This window comes from Python bivittatus, unplaced genomic scaffold (genome assembly GCF_059951505.1).
Source record: "Python bivittatus isolate LINGU-HERP-01145 unplaced genomic scaffold, Pbiv_v1 ctg000700_np1212, whole genome shotgun sequence".
NCBI lineage: Eukaryota > Metazoa > Chordata > Lepidosauria > Squamata > Pythonidae > Python > Python bivittatus.
This window is the reverse complement of record NW_028277098.1, coordinates 52,823,800-52,845,662: the sequence shown is the minus strand read 5'-3', so window position 1 is coordinate 52,845,662 and position 21,863 is coordinate 52,823,800. Positions and strand designations below refer to the sequence as shown.

The 21,863-nt window shown below is 37.8% G+C and overlaps 3 protein-coding genes across 3 annotated transcripts in view; 2 read left to right on the top strand and 1 right to left on the bottom strand.

Annotated features, from left to right (window-relative positions):
* The first annotated feature begins 30 nt into the window (after window positions 1–30).
* Window positions 31–5,134, top strand: CFAP144 (cilia and flagella associated protein 144). The gene is made up of 4 exons (XM_007432662.3): window positions 31–282; window positions 872–931; window positions 4,471–4,574; window positions 4,859–5,134. The coding sequence occupies exons 1-4, from the start codon at window positions 147–149 to the stop codon at window positions 4,970–4,972; spliced, it is 414 nt and encodes a 137-aa protein (XP_007432724.1). The 5' UTR covers window positions 31–146; the 3' UTR covers window positions 4,973–5,134.
* Window positions 5,135–5,451: 317 nt separating this feature from the next.
* On the bottom strand, window positions 5,452–15,161 carry EBNA1BP2 (EBNA1 binding protein 2). The gene is made up of 10 exons (XM_007432661.3): window positions 15,091–15,161; window positions 14,112–14,229; window positions 12,923–13,006; window positions 12,104–12,270; window positions 11,341–11,464; window positions 8,697–8,786; window positions 8,394–8,469; window positions 7,061–7,154; window positions 5,863–6,025; window positions 5,452–5,747 (listed from the first exon to the last, which is right to left on the bottom strand). The coding sequence occupies exons 2-10, from the start codon at window positions 14,184–14,186 to the stop codon at window positions 5,700–5,702; spliced, it is 921 nt and encodes a 306-aa protein (XP_007432723.1). The 5' UTR covers window positions 14,187–14,229; window positions 15,091–15,161; the 3' UTR covers window positions 5,452–5,699.
* The window catches only part of CFAP57 (cilia and flagella associated protein 57), a 33,221-nt gene continuing 26,478 nt past the window's right edge, over window positions 15,121–21,863 (top strand). The window contains exons 1-5 of the mRNA XM_088154008.1: window positions 15,121–15,710; window positions 16,899–17,215; window positions 20,195–20,481; window positions 20,913–21,120; window positions 21,532–21,684. Of these exons, the coding sequence (XP_088010134.1) occupies window positions 15,554–15,710; window positions 16,899–17,215; window positions 20,195–20,481; window positions 20,913–21,120; window positions 21,532–21,684 (1,122 nt within the window). The 5' untranslated portion in view covers window positions 15,121–15,553. The remainder of the gene's footprint in view (window positions 15,711–16,898; window positions 17,216–20,194; window positions 20,482–20,912; window positions 21,121–21,531; window positions 21,685–21,863) is intronic.

The following is a 21,863-nucleotide window of genomic DNA, read 5'->3' as shown; positions in this document are numbered from 1 at the left end:
ATACCCGCTATAACCCCGCCCTGTGACGTTTTTTTCGGTAGCTGGGAGACGAGAAGCGACCGTCTCCGCCCCTGGACACGCTCGGCCCGGAGACAGCATTTGCAGAGGTTCTGGAGCGATTGAAAACTCGCTCTAAGTAACGTCGCATGGCAGCGGGTAAGGGGGGCGTGAAAGAACCATTGGACCCAGTAAATCAGAATAAGATCTTGTGTGAGACGATCCGGAAGGAGTTGCGATGTCAGCGCCTGCATACGGAGTATTCACCAAACCCGCTCATGAAAGGTATCTGGGCAGGGAGAAGGCGGTTTTGGGAAAGGTTGCCCCCTTCCCGTTTTTTTACGTATCCTTGCCACTGAACGTAATCAAAGCTTGATGTAGGCTGTACTGGTATGTAAAGGGAGCGGGATGGAAGTGTACGGTAAGAATGATGGGGAGCCGGCCCAAATTAATAGCTCTCTACGCATATCAAGTTGGATGTAGGCCCAGACAAAAAAGGCAGTTAAAAACAAAATCACATTTATAACCTACCATGCAAAGCTGTTGCTTTTGCTATGAAATTTAATAAGTGACAGATGCATAACCGAGAAGTCCTACCTTAGTTGACTTTTGTACCACCAGGTGCTAGTCTTTCCTCCTTAAACAATGCACAGAATTTGGAGTCCCCAAATGCTTCTCTCTCCTTTCTAATTACACACAGTATCTCTTTTCAGTTCTGCAAAAGTCTGCATTTCAAACTAAATGTTACCTGAAATGTTCCCAAAGAAATCAGAGTGAGGAGAAAATGTTAACTTTCTCATTTTCTTAGTCTAAACTGCTGCTTTAGTTTGAAGTCTAGCAATAGCTAATTTCATAATCTTGCTTTTGCCCCCAGTTCACGCCATAACTGGGAAACCTGCATCTTGGCATGATAACCTAGAGGAACCTACAGATGGTAAGACACTGTTACTTTTTACATTGCAGTTTGCTGCAGATGCCACTGACGATATTTTATTATGGTTGGTTGCACAGTCAGCCAGATACTTAGACTAGATTTGGCATTTTTGTCCACGTTATCAAGTCCTTCCCAAGGATCTGGGTTAGGCAGATGTTGTTTAATCATATTAAAGGTATCATCGCAGGATGTAAGCTGTTCCAAGTAAAGCTGCCTTTTGCAATTGACTGATTGATGGTGCTTTGGTCAAAGGTGATGGTGTTCGAGTGGTGCTCCAGATGTTTTGGAATTGCACCCAAGGCACCTATTACTATTGGTACGATCTTTGCTTTGTTTTGCAATAGTTGTTCTACTTCTATTTGCAGGTCTTTATATTTTGTGACTTTCTCCAGTTCTTTCTCTGTAATACCTGGAGACAGAATAGAAATGTCCACTATCCAGACTTTTTTGTCTGTCTTATCAACAATTGTTAAGTCTGAGTTGTTGCGTGGCAGATGCTTGTCTGTTTGAATTCCAAAGATCTAGAGCACTGTAACTTTGTTTTTTATTACTTTGTCTCTTTTGTGGTCCCATTGTGATTTTTTTGTGATATTTTGTGGTCCCCAAGTGATGCCACTGATATGATGATGATCATGATGCTTATATGCTACCCAACTCCCAACGATGCTGGGTGGCTCACAACAATCAAACAAATTACAATAAAATCAATAAAACATGAACGATAAAGATAAAAGGTGGCAAGCGCGATGAAGTGAAGGGGCCATCTGGATCTCAGGGGGAATCTCATTCCAGAGGGCAGGCACTGCCCCAGGGAAGGCATGCTTCCAGGATCCCGATAGATGACACTGTTTAATTGAAGGAGCCCAGAGTGCGTCAATCCTGCCAGATGGAACTGGCTGGGCAGATGCAATGGGAGACAAGCAGTCCCTCAAGTAATCAGGGCTCTTTTGTTGCCTTTTTAAAAATATGTTTAATGTTAAATATGTTGCTTTTTTTTAATGTTCTCACCCAGCAGTATGCATGCAGCAAGTTATAGCCTGTCTGGCCTTTAAACATTTTAAAAATGTTTAAGTGAGTAGATAGTAGTAAGAACTCCTCAGGATGTATCCTGCAACATGATTCAGAAAGTAAAGTATAACAGCCAGGAATTATTTTTAAAAAAAGGTTCCTTTTATAAGCCCAATTCTGTACAAGTTGCAGTGGAAAGTGTCAAACAGTCAATCCTAGAAAGGAAGAATTTTTTAAAAGGGAATTCTCTTATTAGATCAATTTCCATCCATGTATGTTGGTTGATTTAAGATAGCTACCCCTAATCTGCTACCTTCTAGTCTTGGACTATGTATGACTCTCATTATTAGCCAGCGTGGCTGACTGAAGCATGTCAATTCTGCAGAATTCTGCAGAAGACACAAAATTAGCTGCAAATATAGCATCTTTTTAATATGATTCATTCAAATAATAAAAATTATCCATAGACAAAGAACCATTCAGCACATAAGATCTGCTTTTATCTTGTGTTGTTCTTAAGATCAAAAAAGAGCTTACATTTCCTGTCTGTACAATGGTGCCATTAAATTTGACTTCAGCCATTTTATTCACACAAACCCATCATTCTATTCCCTTTCAGGTTAAGCAACATTGTGTGAAACACAGCAAAGAAATTAGGGCATGAGGTAAGGGAGAAAAAACAGAAACAAACTCCACTTTACACCAAACCATTCAGGATACTTCTCCATCCATTTCTATCCTTGCAAACCAACTTTTTTCCGCCATGGCCCTACACTTCACAGACTGCCCTTTGTCATTAAACTCCTTACCACTCGAGGATTTCATCATCTCTAATCATATTTTTTCAGTCCTCCCTCCCTCTTGACTCACTGTTCCTTCATGTATGTTTTGCTATTTGATCTTTATTCATTTGATGGGACCAAACCACCTCAACATATTTTTATCAGTCATTTTTGTATTTAATCTACATTAATTCAGCACCCATTAATTCTTGACCCTTTCCTTGCTTTACCACACACAATGAAATACCCTATTCTCACTGTATTCAAGTCACTTTTGCTTTTCTTGACATAGCATAAAGTAGGCAAAAATACACTAACTTTATTTTTGACAAACATTCATTCCTCACAACAGTTCACTTATTGCTTACTGACTTTCTACCAGCACTTGCATGCCTTAATATTTCTCCATCCATTTTCTCATATTTGGTAAACATTTTACCAAGGTACACATATTCATTGACTTTAGCATTTTATTAAATCAGTGTTTAGTTCTTAATTGCATACTTGTCTTTTCTATTCTCTGCCCTAAGAATTCAAGAAAACTGAAATGATGCTGGATACATTGAAATGCCTTCCTCCTGAGTTTCTGGCTGATAAGGATGAGAGATATATATAGTCTAAGACTAAAGAAGTAGGACATAGTATATGATCTTTCTGTAATTTGAATTCTTGCCCATAGGATTCAACTTTAATAGAATTGTTTTCATTAATTAGCCTATCTTTTAAGACTTCAAATCAGTGATAACCAACTTGACCAACTTTGACAAGCTAAATTGTGAAATAGTGGCTTTTCAGAGTAGACTACAATAGTTGTGTACACTTATCATGCATAATGCACTCTTCTAGTTTGGAAAACCAGGAGTAGTCAATAACACAGTAATAAACATAAAATAAAAATAAATTTAACTATGCCAGAACTAGATATCACTGCCTTTCCAGTTTTGCACTAGCAACAAAAGCAAACTATTAGTATTTCAGCTTAATACTACAGTGTTGGCTTGCACCTTTCTCCCCTTCCTTTTAATGTCTAATTCAGAATCAGGACTTTCTCTCTCGTCTCTCCCATATTTTAAAAAAAGTGTCTTCAATGACATTTTGTATTGCTTCTGTATTTCTATAAATTATGCAAAGTATTGCCTACAACTAATAGCAAGATACAGGATTTATTGGAACTGCAAGAGAAACAGATGCCAAGCAAAGACCATTTTCAGAAGGTTAAAATCTAGATCAGAATGAGAACTCATAATACAAAAATATGAGCATGTTACTAGACAGGCATTATCCATGATTTATGATCTTTCCATTAAATACAAGGAAAGGTTAAATGCATTGTTTCTCATTCAGGCATTCTGTTTCCAGCAGTTCAGCACACATAAAAGGAATACATATTCCTTGCAGCTTTGCTTCATTAAACATGCAAGATGCAAATGTGATAGCTGCCTAACTTTTCCCCAAAAAGAACCATTACAAGCTATTTAATAAATATTTTGTGTGTTTGTTTTGGTGATCTGTTTTATGTCAGTCATCTTGTGACAGTATTTCCTGCATAACAGCGTATACATTCTGAAGTAAAATAGTAATACCTAATGCTGGATACAGACCTGTAAAAGTTATGCAAACCAAAGTATCATTAAATGTTTAATAGAACACACTATTTATATAACTCTAATCTAGTTCTACACATTTACTATTTCACACGCACCCAATTTAAACTACATAGTAATTACTGTCAATGCTTTAACCCAACAGCTAAATTCCTAAAGCTTATTCATTATGCTGCACTTGAACCGCCCAAGAAATACACAGAACCACAAACAGAAAGTCAGGAAGTTGGTTGGTTTTCCACACCTTTGGTGAGTAGAATTTCAGGGAACTTTTAAGAAGCTAAATGTGGGATGAGTGCCACACAAATTGTGAAGTACTGACATCCTTAAGATGAGCCTTCACAGAAAGATGATACCATTTTAGAGCATTAGAGTGGTGGGGAAAGCCTTGGAAGTATACAGGTCTAGTGGGCTATCAAAAGCCAGATCTCAACAGATAACGATAGACAGTTATATTGAAGCATCCAATATCTTGTTCCTCCTTTTATTCCAAATGCTGTTATACTATACTGTAATTATATTCTCTTTCACAGATCAGTATCAACCGGAACGATAATAGGCTACACTTCCCAAATCGGAGCACTGAAATCTCCAGGTACATGGCCGCTATGTGGCGCCTAAAGGAGATGACAAAAAGTAGCAAATAAGGACATAGTAACTTCAAGGGAGCTTACTGTGGAGACATTAAACCCTCATTTAGGATTTCTGGCCTGCAAGATTATCATCTTGTCATTGTTGTTGGTTATTTTAAGCAAGGAAGCTGTCTTGTTTGAACATTTAGTACTTGCAATAAACTTGTTCCCAAATTGCTTGCCTGTCTTATTTAATTACATGTCTTTTCTTTTTTCTGATGGATACCTAGGTAATGAATTCCTCATCCATAACTACATCAACTCTCTGAGTACTTATATGTAAGTGGTTAATACAGCAATTCATGAAACTTGAGAGAGAGAGAAATCAGGTGCCATTGTGTGAGGGAAGGAAGGAAGTAGCCAAAATACAGGCACTACTTCAATACTTTGCAGGCACAACACTGCTTTTGCGTGATAGGCAAAGAACTGAACAACTCTGATATCCTCCCCAAATATCCCAGAATGCATCTTTCCAAACCTAAAGGGGAAGGATGAAATGTTCAAACCATCAACACTTTTTAATTCACTTAAGAATTATCAAACCAGTCTGAAAGAAAGGCAACAAAAAGCATCTATCTGCCATTTGTGTATGAGTAGTATTATGTCCAGGATCAGACAGAAGCATCTGTCATTCCACAGCACACCAATGGCCAGGCAGGTTCAAGTCCATTATCTGTTCATGGCTGTATGCCAACACTTTGGATGAAGCTGGGCTCAAAATGTCATCCATTTCCAGTCCTTATCAGGAATGGCTCTTAATTTTCTGTCTCATCTTTTTGCCAGGCCTCTTCTGAAAAGACAGAGAGAGAGGAGAATAATACAGAATTCACTAGTCTCACTAGCTTAGTCACACATGCTCCTCTAGCAGTTCAATTGTAGCACATAATATCCAAACCGGAACTTACTTTGGCACCCCTTTTCCCCGCTTTCCCAGTTCCCTTGTTGTGGGCTTTGTTAGCACGAAAGCTGGACATATCATTATAGCTTTCCTTGGTGTTCCATTTTGACCCTTTCTTCCTACCACCAAAGCCAAACTTCTGATTCTTGTAGCGCCTTTTTGCATTTGGTCTGAAAGAAAAGACAATGTGTCAGTCATGACTAGGTATTCCCACAAACTCAGAAATTTTACAGGTAGTTTGTACCTTAGCCATATATATATTCTGTTTCTCCAGAATAGCCAAATATTCTAATTTCTGCCAGGCTCCATTTTAGAAAACACTCCTCTCTTACTATACCAAAATGCTTCCCACCTAAGCCATACTCATGATGGTAAAAAGACTAGTCAATCTGTATTCAATATCATTTTGTAAATACTAGATGTCAGCATCTGATTTAAATTTTCTGGGTATATTCTACATGTACAAGTAGCAACAGGATTAAGACCAGGGGTTCTCAAAGTACGGCCCATGGGCCGGATACAGCCCACCAGGGTCATTTATCCAGCCCGCCCGCCTGATTGGCCACCGCCGCTGTCTGTCAGAAGCAGAAGTGTTGGGGCTGTGTCGGGAGCTGCAGGCGATGCACAAGGAGGGAGATCGCAGAGCCGGACTATTCTACATGACAGGTATGCCGGGTCTGGTGGCTCTCCTCCTCTCCTCATACTCCACAGGAGGGATCCTCTGTGTACATAGGAATTCGTTTGTGTTTTTTTCAAACTATAGTCCGGCCCCCCAACATTCTGAGGGACTGTGAACTGGCCCCCTGTTTAAAAAGTTTGAGGATCTCTGATTAAGGCTATAGATCAGTTCTGCTTTATAAGACAGTTCTTGTACTCTGGAAATGCAAGCCTTAAATGTTCAAACTTATACTTCCTTTCACCTGATTTTACATATAATGCTCATTCCTTTATTCCATTCAGTTACTGAAGCTTCTGAAAACACAGTCCCTATTTTTTTCAAGTATATCTAATAGACACTTTTTAAAAAATCTTGAAAAAGATAGGGTGCGTACATTCACTGTGACAGTTCCCTAAATAAAGAAACTCTGCAACAGGAACTAGGATAATGCCTCTTGGTGAATCAACTTTTGATCTTGGATGGGTGTGCAAGCTTTAGATTTATACAAAGGATTCAGACTCAGAACAAAGATGTGCCTTAATCTTACCCCTTCTTGATTGGCTGACTCTCTGTTCCTTCCTTCTTCCTCTGAGGCACTGATGATTTTTCACCTTCCAGAAATTCCAGCTTGTCTAAGAGACCTTACATGAAAGAAGGAATAAGTGAGAGGCTGCAACCTTCTGACACTCTTAACCCTTGGATCTCAAAATAATGTAATATTTTATGTGTAGTGGACCAATTTAGAGAAAGTTATTCTACAAGTATCTTAGAATAAAGAAACTAACATTTAGTTTTAGAAAGTCCAAACATACATCAAATCACTGTCTACCAAATGACATAACATCAGGCTTACTGGATCCACAGGTAGTCCTCATTTAATGACTGTTCGTTTAATGACAGTCTGAAGTTATGGCAGCCTCGGAAAAAGTGCTTTGTGACGTTTACTCGCACTTATGATCGTCACAAACCATTGCACAACCCCCACAGTCACGTGATCACAATTTGGGCGCTTGGCAACTGGCTCACATTTACGACTGGTTGCAGCATCCTGCAGTCACATGATCGTGATTTGCAGCCTTTTTTTGCCAATTTTCGGCAAAAAACGTCCATTGGGGAAGCTGGATTTGCTTAACGATGTGATTCACTTAACAACCAAGTGATTCACTTTATGACCATCATAAAAATGGTCATAAAATTGGGTCTGGTCACATGGTGACGCACTTAACCAATTTTCCAGCCCTGTTGTGGTCATTAAGCAATGACTATCTATACTGTGATTTTACTAGATTCTCAAAATCCATCAACCAGAAAACGTGTAATAGACAGTACTTTGAAGAGAGCACCTCTTCATAAACTGATTATTCACAAAATAGCCACTCTCCTGTCCCCAAATTTTCTTTATTTCAGTTGTCTACCTTACGTGAAAAGGTCAGTTGATTAATGCAGATATTAAACAACTGAAGTACTGCAAATCCTTGCAAAGCCACTGAAATCTGTCAGTGGATATGCTACTCATTCCTTTTGCAGTGATTAACAGAATGGAGAAAACTGGGCGAAAGGAGAAAGTTTGCAGAAGAATCAGAAGGCAAAGAAAAACTATGAACACAAACAAAAAACCACTTCGTAGTTGCAACTTAATGGGCGATCCCTGATCAGCAAATACAGGTCCTGTCCTGTCCAATTGGCTGCAGAAAGGCACATCCTACCAACAACAGTATTGCTGTTCCTATATTCCAGCCATAGCAGACTATCCGCTGGGGCAACTATTCACAAGCCTTTGTTAGGCAGCAAAGGCTGAGACTCACCTGCTTTCTAGTTATCACAGTTTCTTACTCCTTTGATAAAATTGAGGAATGGGAGGCGGGGAGGAAGTGACTCACCCTTCTGATATTTCTTGACTGCGTTCAACATTGTGGATTTCTCTTTCTGTCTCTTCTGCAACACGTCCGTTTGAACCTATCAACAAGAAATCAAGCATGAGCCTTGCTCTCCCCTGTACCCATTTTTTCCCCAAATCTTCCACTTTTATGGATATGCAGATACATATTGTTCTCATGCAGCTGTGGGGAATCCTGTCAGTTGACTGAAAATCCTCTGTCAATTGACTGAAAATCAGCAAAACAGGTGGTGTGGTTGATGAACTGAAGGGGTTTTTGTCATCCAATTACAAGTTTACGCCTTACCTGTTTGCCGTATTTTCTTAGGGCACGGAGTTGTTTGGCCCTTTCAGACTTTTCCATTGCTTCTTTTTTGCTCTTCAGCTTTTCACGAATCTAATGCAAAAGAATATGGTTTTACATTTTTTAAAGATGGAAGCAAGCTCCTACTGTTTGTACATGACAGTGACCTTTTCAGGTTTTAAAAAATGCTAAAACATTTTAAAGATGTTAGATTCCTAATTATTAAGTTTTATCATCAGTGTACATCTTTAGGACAATTCATGCCCTGTAACAGGTAGATACAAGGTGCTATTTTGCCAGCAATTTCACATTAGGCAAGATAGTCATGTCAGAATCCACATCCAATCATAATACATAATAGTCAAAGCAAAAAGCTATTTTAGGCACACAAATATCCAATGCCCAAAATGTATTGCAGTTTTAGATGGGGGCTGTGCAACTTTCACCAACTTGAGGATTGCACTGGACTTTGCATTGTACATCAAAGACCACATTCCAAAAGTGGATGCAGCCAGGTCCCAAAGTAGGGAGCGGGGAAGACATCACTTCTACTTTTTTCCTATATTTGGGGGTTTTAACCTTTTTATTTTATTTTATTTTTATTTTGGGGGGTAACAGCAACATAAGAGCTGCCCCTTTTTTCTTTATCAGTAAAGGGCACTATAGCACTGAGTCACTTTTTTTGGTATAAATCTCCCCTAAAAAACACTATAGCCTTTCTCGCCAAGATGTTCAGTATGGATGTTTTGAATGTTGGGGGGAGGGGTAAACTCTCCATGGGGAAAAAATCAGTCTGAATTGTAAGGGGGAGATAAAGAAAAGAGATAGGTTTCATTTATGTATTAAAATTTATAGCCCTCCAAATTTCCAAGACTCCAGGTAGCTCAGGTAAAAGTGATAAAAACAATAAAAGGATGAACACAAACATTAAATATTATGCGTATTAGTTGTATTAAAATTAATGAGATATTATAAAAACTGAAAATAACTTTGCAGATCTCTATTTCCCATGTTTTCCAGTACATTCCCATTTTCTAGTCATTCACTGACATAAATAACACTAAACTTCTACAACCTTTCCTTATGAAATCAGTGTGCTCTACACGGGGGTACCCTTGAAGAGTATCTGGAAGCTTCAGCTGGTCCAGAATGCAGCCACGCGAGCTATTTTTGGGGCCCGAAGGACCCATATAAAACCACTGCTTCGCAAGCTGCATTGGGTACCAGTTTGCTTCTGGGTCCAATTCAAGGTGTTGGTTATCACCTCTAAAGCCCTACATGGCATGGGACCAGGTTACCTAAGGGACCGCCTCTCCCCCACGAGTTCATCCCATCCCACCCGATCACACAGAGAAGGCATGCTCCGGACCCCTTCAGCAAAAGAACTCCGACTAGCGGGGTCCAGAAGATGGGCCTTCTCTGCAATATCCCCCACACTTTGGAATATCTTGCCCCTGGAGGTGAGATTGGCCCCCTCACTCCTGGCCTTTTGGATGGATCTGAAGTCCTGGCTCTGCCATCTGGCCTGGGGCAAGGAGGGGCATCATCAACTGTGGGGTTGGCTAGTCCCTTAGTGGCCTGGCGTTGCTGCCTTGAGCCATCAGCCTCCTGGATTTTTTCCCTTTTATTTTTGTGAATGTGTATTGTTATAGATTTTAATTGTATATTTATTTATTGTTTTAACATGTTGTGAGCCGCCCAGAGTCCCCTATTCGGGGGAAATGGGTGGGGGACAAATTTAATAAATAAAAAAAATAAAAAAAATAAATTTGTGTCTACAGACAATGGAAAGATAAATAGAAGATTAAAAACTATGGAATCAGCAACAGACTAAGAAGTACAAGATTAATTTTAATACTGATATTAAAGGTGGATTCAGCATAAGATTAATATGGTAATATATTATATGCTACCATAGAAGTAATAAAATGTAGTAAATTATTCTGTATGTTCTAAAAAGGAATTTAGAGAACTAGAAATACAAATACAATAGTAAATTCTTATTAATATTCTATGCTAAAGGAATAATAAGCAGCAATAACAATAACTAAGCAACAATACAGGTGTATAAATGTCAAGTTTGTGGGATCTAATTAACTGTTACTAGTGGTCTTGTATCTTCTATCAAAAATGAGTGAAGGAAGAGCACTGCAGCATAGCAAGGTATAGGCCCTTCTATGTTTCAGGACTTGTAGCTGCGTAAGTTATGCTATATAGTTTTGACTATCAGTAATATGAAGATCAAGAGGCTTAATGTTACTTATGCTTGTCAATTACTTAAACAATATTAAATAAACATACCACATGAATTATTTCCCATTTCTACTTTTCTCTACAGCATTTGAAACTAGTATTATCAAAATTATTGAAGGCAAAAGAAGAGGACGGCAGAGGATGAGATGGTTAGATAGCATCACTGAAGCAATGAGCATGAAACTGAGCAAACTCAGGGAGGCAGTGAAGGACAGGAAGGCCTGGCGCAATATGGTTCATGGGGTCACAAAGAGTCGGACACGACTTAACGACTGAACAACAACAACAATTATCAAAATTCTAGAACAGACGTGACACAACTTTCTGTCCAACAGATAAACATTAATAGTAGATAGCTAGTGGAGGTGTGAAACCGAAGACTCATAAATCTTACTTTTTGCATCTGCTGATCAGATTTTGCCATCTCTGCAAAATAATCATCAGGCCGCCTTGTAGGGATTTTAAGCCGATGTAACCGAGGTAATACTTCCAGAACTGAGGCTTGGGCTTGATGATAACTGGGGAAATCAGAACCAACATTACATTATTACTACTTCTAGTTTATTTATTAAATTTGTCCCCACCCATCTCCTCCCAATGGGGGACTCTGGGCGGCTCACAACTAATTAAAAACAATAAATAAGTATACAATTAAAAGCCTACATATACAACATTTAGTTGGTGGCTAAATGTTCCAAAAATTTTAGGATTTGCGATCTGCCATTAAACATACACTTCACCAAAATCAAAAACATCTAGTCTAGCTGCCCTTTCAACCTGAAATCATTACTGCCATGAAGACACTCAAAAAGTCTTTCTTATAAGTATTGTCAAAACAACTGCAGCTATACAAATAGTATTAATATGCCAATAAGTTGCTACATGTCTGCATGGGAAATAGAAGAACTGATATTAACATAGCAACATATAGCTTATACATAGTGCAGCAGACCAGCTAATGCACAACATTAAACTATGATGTCTTTTCTTTGTGTGATATAATGATCCATCATTATGGATTAGTGTTCTATGTAGACCTGGCTTAGCATTTCATGCAAACTCAGACAGCATCATCTAATGTGCATGAGAATGAAACAAAGGCCGCATATAAGACTCATAGCATAAGAGAAATCTCTGCCTCATATACAAATACTTACAAGTTCATTTCTCTTTTAAAGTCATCTTCAGGGTCAATAGCATCCTTTTCAACTGTGTTCTTAGAAGCTGCACTTGTGACATTTGTTTCCAGGGGAGAGGTAACATCAAGCCTTTCAACCCAGGCCAGGTTTCTTCGGAATTCTGACAAGCACTGTTTCAATCCATCCTAGGAAGACCGTATTAATTCTACATAATCTCAATGATTGGACATTTCTCCATACCAATTAATATGTTATCCAAACTACCATTCAGAATGGTTGCAGCTGATGCTCATTTTAAAGCAAGCAACTAAATTTTGCACTAACACACTAATCTCTCTCAAAAAGCCAGATTCCAGCCACATGCCTGTCAGACAATATGTGCAACATTTAAACATTCTATCCAAATGAATGTCAGGTATTCTGGGCTCATGATCTTCCTAACAAAGATCTACATGGAAAAGTTAGGGCTTTGTTTTACATTTTATATTGGCAACATAAACCAAAGCTGCTCCATACTTCTCTCATCACATTATTGTATTTTCATAATATGTTAATCCAAAAACATTGTACCTTTATAAATGGAGACATGCTTTACTTGCCAACACTTCAAACATTTTGTTCAAAATCCAAGGGACTGAAGCCTGTAACTGATCAGTGACACCTAATCTAAAAGGTTGGACCCACCAAGCTGTCAGATAACTAGACCAAAGCCTTGAGTGACTGGTGTTGAATTTAAAATTCCAATTCAGTTATTAAAAGGCTGATGTTTAGAAACTTTATGCTAGGTAAATGTTACGTTTTTCTAAAACAACAAAAGAAGGCTATCACAGCACTTACCACATTATTAAAGGCTTTTGGTCGTCCCTCCAACACAACATTCAGGCCTGGTTTCAACGAACCTTTAGCAAATGCTTCCTGAAGCTATATTGAAAAAAGGTAATATTTATATATGTTAATTTTGTGAAGTGTTAACATAAATTTCAAACAGGTCACTCAACTGATCCCACTGATAATAGAAGGGAGCATGTGGCAATCAAAACACACAGATGAGCACACAAGAGAGAATAGTCTGTTCAATGATTTCCAAGCTACAACTATTTATCCTGATGCTGCATGTGCACTTCTGGTTCAGATTAGATGTATCGCACTATGCAACTCTAAATTAGTGTGCCACCATAACTAACCCTGTTATTAGTCCAGTTAATATGCAACTTAAAAGAAGTCACTAATCAGGCTCAGCCCCTTATCTATTAGAGATAACACTACTTACAGAATGTTTTTAATCATTACTAAGATAATACAGCCTCAGCAGGTGACAGCAATTGGCCAACCTTTTCTGGCCTCAGAGCCTAAAAAGGGTAAGATCATTGGGAGACCATCAAGGAATTCTAGGGTTGCAGGTATATTCCTGCAGAAAGACAGTGGCAAACTACTTCTATACCAGTTCATGGTTGATTTTATGTAGTCATCAAGAGTTAAGCGCCACTCAAGAATATCTTTATCTTAATACAGTACAGCAAAACATGATGATACAAAATGAAAACATATGCATAGTTATATCATGATACAAATATCATCTTTATGTACTTGCATCCCAATGTCTGATACAAATAAACAACTATTTGGAGTCAGGCAGCCAATAAATTTAAATGACAATAACATCATTACACATATTTTGTCAACTGCCTCCCTTGCAGATATCCTTTCCTTTATGATACTATAAACAAAGTACTTTGAATATTTGAAATGTCTTGTATAAATATTAAATATTATTTTAACTATTTAAATAGGTACATATCTCTGATTACAGTGCAGTTACAAGTAATCTAAAAGAGATATAAATCTTAAGAACAATTACTGAAGCTTTGTATAATTACCCTAGACAAAGCAGCAGTGCTCCATATCAACCTATGCGTTCAAGATTATCAATTCAAGGTCATCTAAAATTCAGCTTAAATTTTTTGTTTCATGCCTGTAGTTTATACAGTACTAGAATCTTAGGGTATTTCCCAGGTGCCAAGCATACCTCTTGATCTGCTATAATAGATTCTTCAGAATCAGAGGATAATGATAAGTCTTGCTCCATAGCTATGGGTGGCATCTCAGACTGTTTTTTTAGATGTTTGGATTTTGCCTCCACCAAGCTGTATCAAAACCAAGAAAATAATCAGACAATACACTGCATTTTTAAGACCATGGAATAAATTCAGGATTGGACTACTAACTTCATCCTTCCCTCAGCAGGGCACATACAATGTTAATACATGAAGTTTTCCCCATGCATATTTAAACTCTACTAAATTAGGAGCTGTTATGCATCAGTGTTTAAAATAACTTTAAACATAAAAACAAGACTGATGTCAGTTTCAATTTAACCTGGAAAGTCTTTTTGAAATACAATTCTGTGTATGGCTTGCTGCCACATGTGAGATCAGGGTTCTTTTAAAATAAGGATTCTAAACTTTTTGACATAATTATGCTTTATCATATAGATCCCTCAGCTAATCTAAAACTTGATTTTAATAATAGTTTAAGTTTTGAAAGTACTAAAGCATTAAACTATTATGAATTGCTTTTATATTTGTTTTAAACAAGCTAATGTATAAAGTGAGATTCCGCCCCCCCATGGAAGTTACTACTTTCAACTTTATCTCAAATGACTCTGCAAAGATATTCCATGTAATATCGATATTTTGTAATTTCCATCTTTTTTCTTCTAAAACAAAATGATAAGCTACGACCTATTGAAAATGTCTAATCACCCTCCTTCCCAATTATTCTTAGTTTTGCATTAAACCGGCCTGAAATTCCTTCTACCTTCCGTTCCTCGGAATCCACTCTAATGGGCCATGAAACCCTATCCGCCGAAGTAATTCGGTGCGGTCCCACTTTTAGATTAGCTATGGTCTATGGTTTTATGTCTGTGAGCTTTAGATATTTCTTTTTAAATCTCTAAATGCATACTACTCACTGTTATCACCTTGTCCCCGTTTAATCAAACCTACCCCTAGAGCCCCTTCAGCCATCCACCTTCTCACACACCACGAGGAATCGTAAAAGGCGACTTCCCGTTTCCGTGGCTCTCTTATACATTTCCGGTTCCGCTCCGCCAAATTGTTAGCCTTGGCCTCGGGGACGCTGTCTCCATGGCAACCGTTCTGTCCCTCGTACTGTAGTGGCTCTTCTCTTTACTCTTTAGTGAGTAGAGCTGAGACTAAGACTGCGGTCCTGAGGGAAAAATCTGAGCAGTTGGTAGGAATTTTTGAAAACGGGTCGGGGAGACCAGCGAACGGAAGGAGCTAGACTGCCAAGAGTAACAGAAGCCGGGTTGGGCTGAAGAGCCCCATCCCAGGAAGGTTGGCTGTGGAGGGAAGGAACAGGGAGACGTGGGAGCTTCTCACCGCCGCCTAATCATCCTCTGCTGTTTGTGTCTCCTCTTTCAAGCACAGCTTTGTGAATTCAATCGCGATGTCAGTGATTGTAGCTCAGGCTCTCCACATCTTTGGCTTCCAGTCCCGAGTAGCAAATAATATTTGTTTCTTTGATGAACAGATAATAGTGTACCCCGCGGGAAACAGCTGTGTGAAATACCACATAGAACAGAAATGGCAGAAGTTCATCCCAGGTAAATTAGCTTTCCCCCTTTCCCTCTCCCTTTTCTGACTCCCAAATATGCAATATAGGAAAAGAGGGGGAAAGTGCAGATCTACACCCTGGATACAGTTTCCCTTGAATATAACACTCTTACAGAGAGATAATGATTCTTCTATATTGTTGGTTGTTCTCTCCTCAGTTGCAGACTTAAATATGTGCAAGCTCATGAACTAGTAAATTTGAAAACTTTAAAACTATATTCACTTTCAAGTCCAAAGGTAGTTGGTCTGATAGAGAGTGACTGGCCTAAAGTCACCCACTGAGCTTCTGTGGGTGAGAATAGATTAGAACCTGGATCTCCAACATCCTAATTCAACACATTAATCATTATATCATACTGGCTCTCATAAGTAGCATATTGAGGTAGTGTTTCCCAAATGTTCCTATTTTACTTTATTCGTTTTTTCCAGATAAAAGATATAAAGTTTGTTTTCACTACTCTGCTCTATGATCATGAGTGCTGATGAACAAAATAGTCTCTGTCTTTTACAATATTCTCTACAGGTGTAAGTAAAATATAAGCAATATGGACTTCCAGTTTACTTTTTGCTGATTATGTAAACAGCTTGTGCAAACTTTGCCTTTCCTTTAATGTACTCATGATTGGATGTTTTTGCTTCTGTTTATCTTCTTTTTAGAGTCACATATGAATCATTGTTTACAGAAACAAGTTACGTTCTTAAACCTTAGGTTTAAATTAGCATATTTCAATAAACTACTGTAAAATTAACCACAGTTGTTCAGATCTGTATATAATATTAAAATGCGATTACAGTAGTTTAAAACTTACATGATATATTTCCAGTCTTCTTGTGAACATGCCAAGAAAGGAGAAATTGTGTGAGGCTAAGCTAATTCAACTCACTTGAGTAACATTAGTTGCAAGGCACTAAAGTTAAATCTAAATGAGGCCAATGTCTTTCATTATTGCAGTTAAATATGAGCCAAAACTAGAATTTAAGCATTTTGTGGATTCCTAATGAAATGCTTAATTGCATTATCACTTGGTGATTTATTAAAGTAGTTATTAGAAAATAAGGTGAAATTTATGTGGATAACCATAATACTGTAATTTAGTGCCATTTTGTCCCTAATCAAAATTTCACATTGCTATGTAAAACTTACAGGAATTTTGTGTTTCTGTGTGTGTACTATATAGGCTCAGAAAAAAGCCAAGGGATGCTTGCACTGGCAATAAGTCCCAATCGACGCTATCTAGCCATTTCAGAGATACTTCAGGATAAACCAGCTATCACAGTTTATGAGCTGTCATCCGTCCCATGCAAGAAGCGGAAGATTCTGAATACCTTTGATTTTGCTGTGCAGGAATTTATCAGCCTGGCTTTTTCTCCTGATTCCAAATATTTAGTGGCACAGACAGGACCTCCTGAATCACAGCTTGCCTATTGGATGTGGGAAAAACAAAGAACAATGGCAATTGTTAAAGTTGATGTTCAGAATAATCCTCTTTATCAAGTAAGTTGAAGATAAGTAACATCTTGGGCATGATTAAAGTAAGTGTCAGAAGTAGAAGGGTTAAGTTATCACTCTGGAGACTATGAAAAAAAACTGTTACTGTAGAGATGGCTTTAGTGTGCAATTGCAGTTGTGCTATTTGTATTCTATATTTGTCTTGATGCAGTACATCTACAAATCATAGAAACTTAATGGTATGCAGATTGGCAACACTTAGGACAGCTTGTTCTGCTGCTGTTGCTGCTGCCACTGCCCAAACATGGTGTTGCTTGTATGGTAGCCTCCTAATCCTAAAATTCTTGCTTGTGTTTTGGAGACATGGTTGGGAATTTAACTAGATGATCTCTAAGATCTCTTCCAACCCTTATATGATGTGATTCTGCAATTAAGATTACTCACAAATAAAATGAGACTTTTATTTGAGGTTATGGATACAAAATTATGTAGCTATAAAACAGCATAGGATAAATGTCACATCATATCCACTCACCCTCAATTCCCAATATATCAGTCTATTTTTTTCTTGAATTAACAGAGTTTGTTTATTCTGTGATGATAATATTGCCAAATCTTTGTAGTCCAGCATTTTTTATGTTGTCATCTTTTGTGATTATTTTTTTTAACTTGTCACCATTTTAGTTCTTCTTACCCCCAGACCAAGCCTTGCTACTACTAACAAGCAAGTAAGGGAATAAAATATCTCTGTAAATATACCAAGGAAAGAGGTATATTAATATGTGTCTAGGCTGCTTATCTCCCACAACATACTATCAGACCCAGAGAAAATGGATGATTATTTTTATTATCATTATTGTTATATTTAATTAAAATCCATTATTTTTATTAAAATAATTAATCAAGATATTTTAATGTATTCATTAAAATAATTAAGTGGTGGGTAATCTGTTTCCTTCATTTTTTTCAACAGTTGTACTTCTCCTATAACTTGAAGAGGATAGTGCAAAATGTTAATAATGGTGTAGCACTGTATTAAGTTATATATAGAATGACAGCTACAATTCTACTTCTAACTAAATGGAGAACAATAATTTTTAAAGATTTTAAAGACATCCTTTCCAAGAGTGTGGAAAGGATCTCAGGCCAAGAAAAAAATACCTAGAATATGATGAACAAAAAGAAGAAAAGTGTGATGATATAAAGTCATGATCAACTTGCATGAGTCAACTGAGTAAGAAGCCTTTGCCCAACCAGTCCTCAGTGATAATGGCAGGTCTGCCCATTCATCCACCACTATATAATGTATGCATTTGATCATATTACACATGGACTTGGTAACAACTAACAGCCTGAGGCCAGGATGTCCAGCAATCTGGCTTCCAGACTAGGAACTGGCCTAGAAGTGGAGGCTTGCATCAGGTTGCTGGCCTTCCTTCTCTTGTAACAGCAGCCAGCCCAACATCTTCCTTATATGATGTACAGAATTTAAAAATTCTAAATAATTGGTTTTCCTTGTATGTTTTAGGAAACAATTGGCTTCCATCATAAGTCTATAATACTTCTATTCATTTTTGTTTAGCTTGTTTGTGGGTTTTTTATTTAGTTTTTTTTTTTTTTTTTTTGATCTGCGCTCAGTCGTTACCGACTCTGCAGTGACTGCTTGGACGAGTCCTTGCAGTTTTCAAGGCAAGGTGTTTTGGAAGTGGTTTGCCAGAGCCTCCTTCCTAGGGCAGAGCCCAGCTGGTGAGCGCAGGAGGCAGGGTTTCCATTGCTTCGCGCCCTTTTCGGGTGCGCACGGTTTTTTGCGCTTACCGGCAACTGCTCCCGATTCCTTTTGCAAGGTGCCGCCAGCATTTTTCCTCCCACCGGAGTGAGAGTACCCATTTATCTACTCACGTGAGTTTTCAAACTGTTGGGTTGACAGGAACTGGGGAAGAAACAGGAGCTCACCCTGTTAACGTGAAGGCTGGACTCGAACCGCTGAAGCGTCGACCATTTCTGGCCAGCAACTTTCATCGTCATTAAGCCGCTGCGCCACCACGTCCCCCTTTTTTATTTAGTTATGTTTACACAAAAATTCTGTAAGCCACCATGAATCTGTCTCGATTTGGTGCAAAAGAGGTTTGTTAAAGTTTTGAAGAATCTTGTGAGAAGGGAGAAAGAAAAAATGAAAAATTAATTTATACAACATTATTTGAATGGACTAAAGATTAAGATTGTTAGAAGCTAAAGGAAGGAATATAATGTTGGCTTATTTGATCAAGGTTAAAATAGATATGTTATTTCTGGTAGCCCTTAATGGACTTTTGCTGACATCAGGACTGAAGTAACGATGCTTTATGGATTTGTTTATAGATAAGAGATGGGATATAGGAAGAAGAGATAATTTGTATTTTAAGAGAAGGTGATAAGTTACTAAAATTGTTTATATTTGTTGGGATGAAGGTGGGAAGTCACTTCTTTATATATTTTTTTTCTTTTTCTTTACTATTTTCTTATGTTTCTATTTCTGTATTTCTTTCCTATTTCTCTTTCTGTTTTTTTCCTTTTTCTTTTCTGCACCTTCTACTCTTTCTTTTTATTCTTCTATGTTTTTTTAGTTTCTATTATTTTTTACTGTTATAATTATAATCTTTAATAAAATTACTACAAAGAAAAGGAATCCTTACCAAGGCAAAATGGGCTGAAACATTTTTAAATCCAGAACAATGAGTTAATATTCAGAAGTGGTTCAGGCAGATACCTTCCTAATTCACTGGAGTATAAGAAGGAGGAAGAGGTACCAAACAATTAGACTTGCAAGATTCTATCATTATAGCCAATCCCAATAAAAATAATTTTAGCCTTCCTGTGGATTTCTTCATTTGGTTGCCTAGTGGGATTAAAATATGCATACATACACACTATATATTATAGGATTATGATGCCCCTTGATTTTAATTACTTAAATCAGTTGTTTGAATTGCACATACAATAATAATTATCAAATAGTCAGTGATCTTGTGATGTGTTTCTTTTCAGGTCAGCTTCAATCCTCAGGATAACACTCAAGTCTGTGTTACAGGAAATGGTATTTTCAAGCTGTACAAATACACAGAAGGAACTTTAAAACAGACCAATTTCTTGCGGGGAGAACCCCAGAACTACTTGTCTCATGCCTGGCTATCTGAAGAAAAAGTGATTGTGGGCACTGATACAGGCAAACTCTATTTATTTGACTCTGGTGATTTACGGTGGGAGACAAGTATTGAGCGGAAAGAGCCAAATGCTGAAATGCTGAATGAAGAACCAGCCCATGAATCAGAGAGGTGAGGTATTCTGCAAACTGTTTTAATGTAGGATCAACAATCAGCATTATTCAACAATTGGACTACATCTCCAGTTCTTGATAAAACTGTACTATAGTTATTATTGTATGATGACCTTGCTCAAGTTACTGTCTTTGAGTATTTTAAAGGTATCATTTGAGTGCTTCCTTCCAGGAAACATTCTTAGATTGGAATGTAAGTACCTTTCTTAAATACACTAAATTCTAATCCTGGGTTTGTAAAATGTGTGTATTCAGAAAATAAGCCATACTTAAAATCCTAGAAATGTATACAGCACAGCAACTTTAAAATCACAAATTGGGAGGACAACCACCTTAAAATAATGGATCACAATTTTTTTTTTACACACTGCAAAATAGATATTTGAAATTCTTAATGATTGCTGCTCTTTGTCTCATTTACTTTTCAAGCCTCATTGAATTTCCAGCTACCACTTCCCCTGAGTACTCTAGTGAGGTGATTTGTGACACTGAAGGGCAGCAGCAAGCATCTCTTCCCCAAGTCTCTGCTGTTGCTGCATATTCCAAGGGATTTGCTTGTTCTGCTGGCCCAGGGATTGTTCTACTATTTGAGAAGTCAGATGAGAAGGAAGGTTACCGAGAAAGTCGAGAGATTCGGGTATGTAAAAGTTGAGAAGTGCATAATCCTTGACTTCGCTACTATGAAACACTATTTTCCAGACCAGAATGTAGCAGCTAGTAAAATTAATGCTTGGGAAGGGGGACTGAAAGGGATGCTGCCAAGCCCGACAAGAGGTATACTATGGTATTTGAACAGTAACAGAGTTGTTATGTAATCCTTCCCACCTAGTGCTGGTCAAACATGCATTGTTTGTCATAGGACCAAACTCAAGAGAAAACAGTTTTGCTTATTTGTAGCACAAGTGAATTGTGCACCGCGATTATTGGCCATCCCATATGGAATAGTATTTGAGTTTTAAAACGTGTTTTTAATTATTATTTTGCAGCAGAATTGGTGTAGGCATATATTTAGGGGAACAAAGTCTAATATGATTGGTTTATTTTATAGATTCCACAAGATCAATGTAGCAGCGATCCTAACCAGTCAGATAAACAAGACGTTGTGTGTATTGCCTTCAGCCCTGCAGAGGAGACACTTCTCATCAGCACAAACAAAAATCAGCTGTATTTTCTCTCCATGTCATCAGCTGAGATAACTAAGGTAAGTTCACTCCAAGCAATGAAAAGAGTTACTACACAGGCAACATTTTAAAAAAATGTATTCCTGCAACATAGAAAACACTGTTAATAGGTGCACATCAGATGCTTCACTCGGTAACGTTAAAAGCCTTGAAGAAAGAATTCACAACATAAAAAGAAAATCCACATAGCAAAATTTCC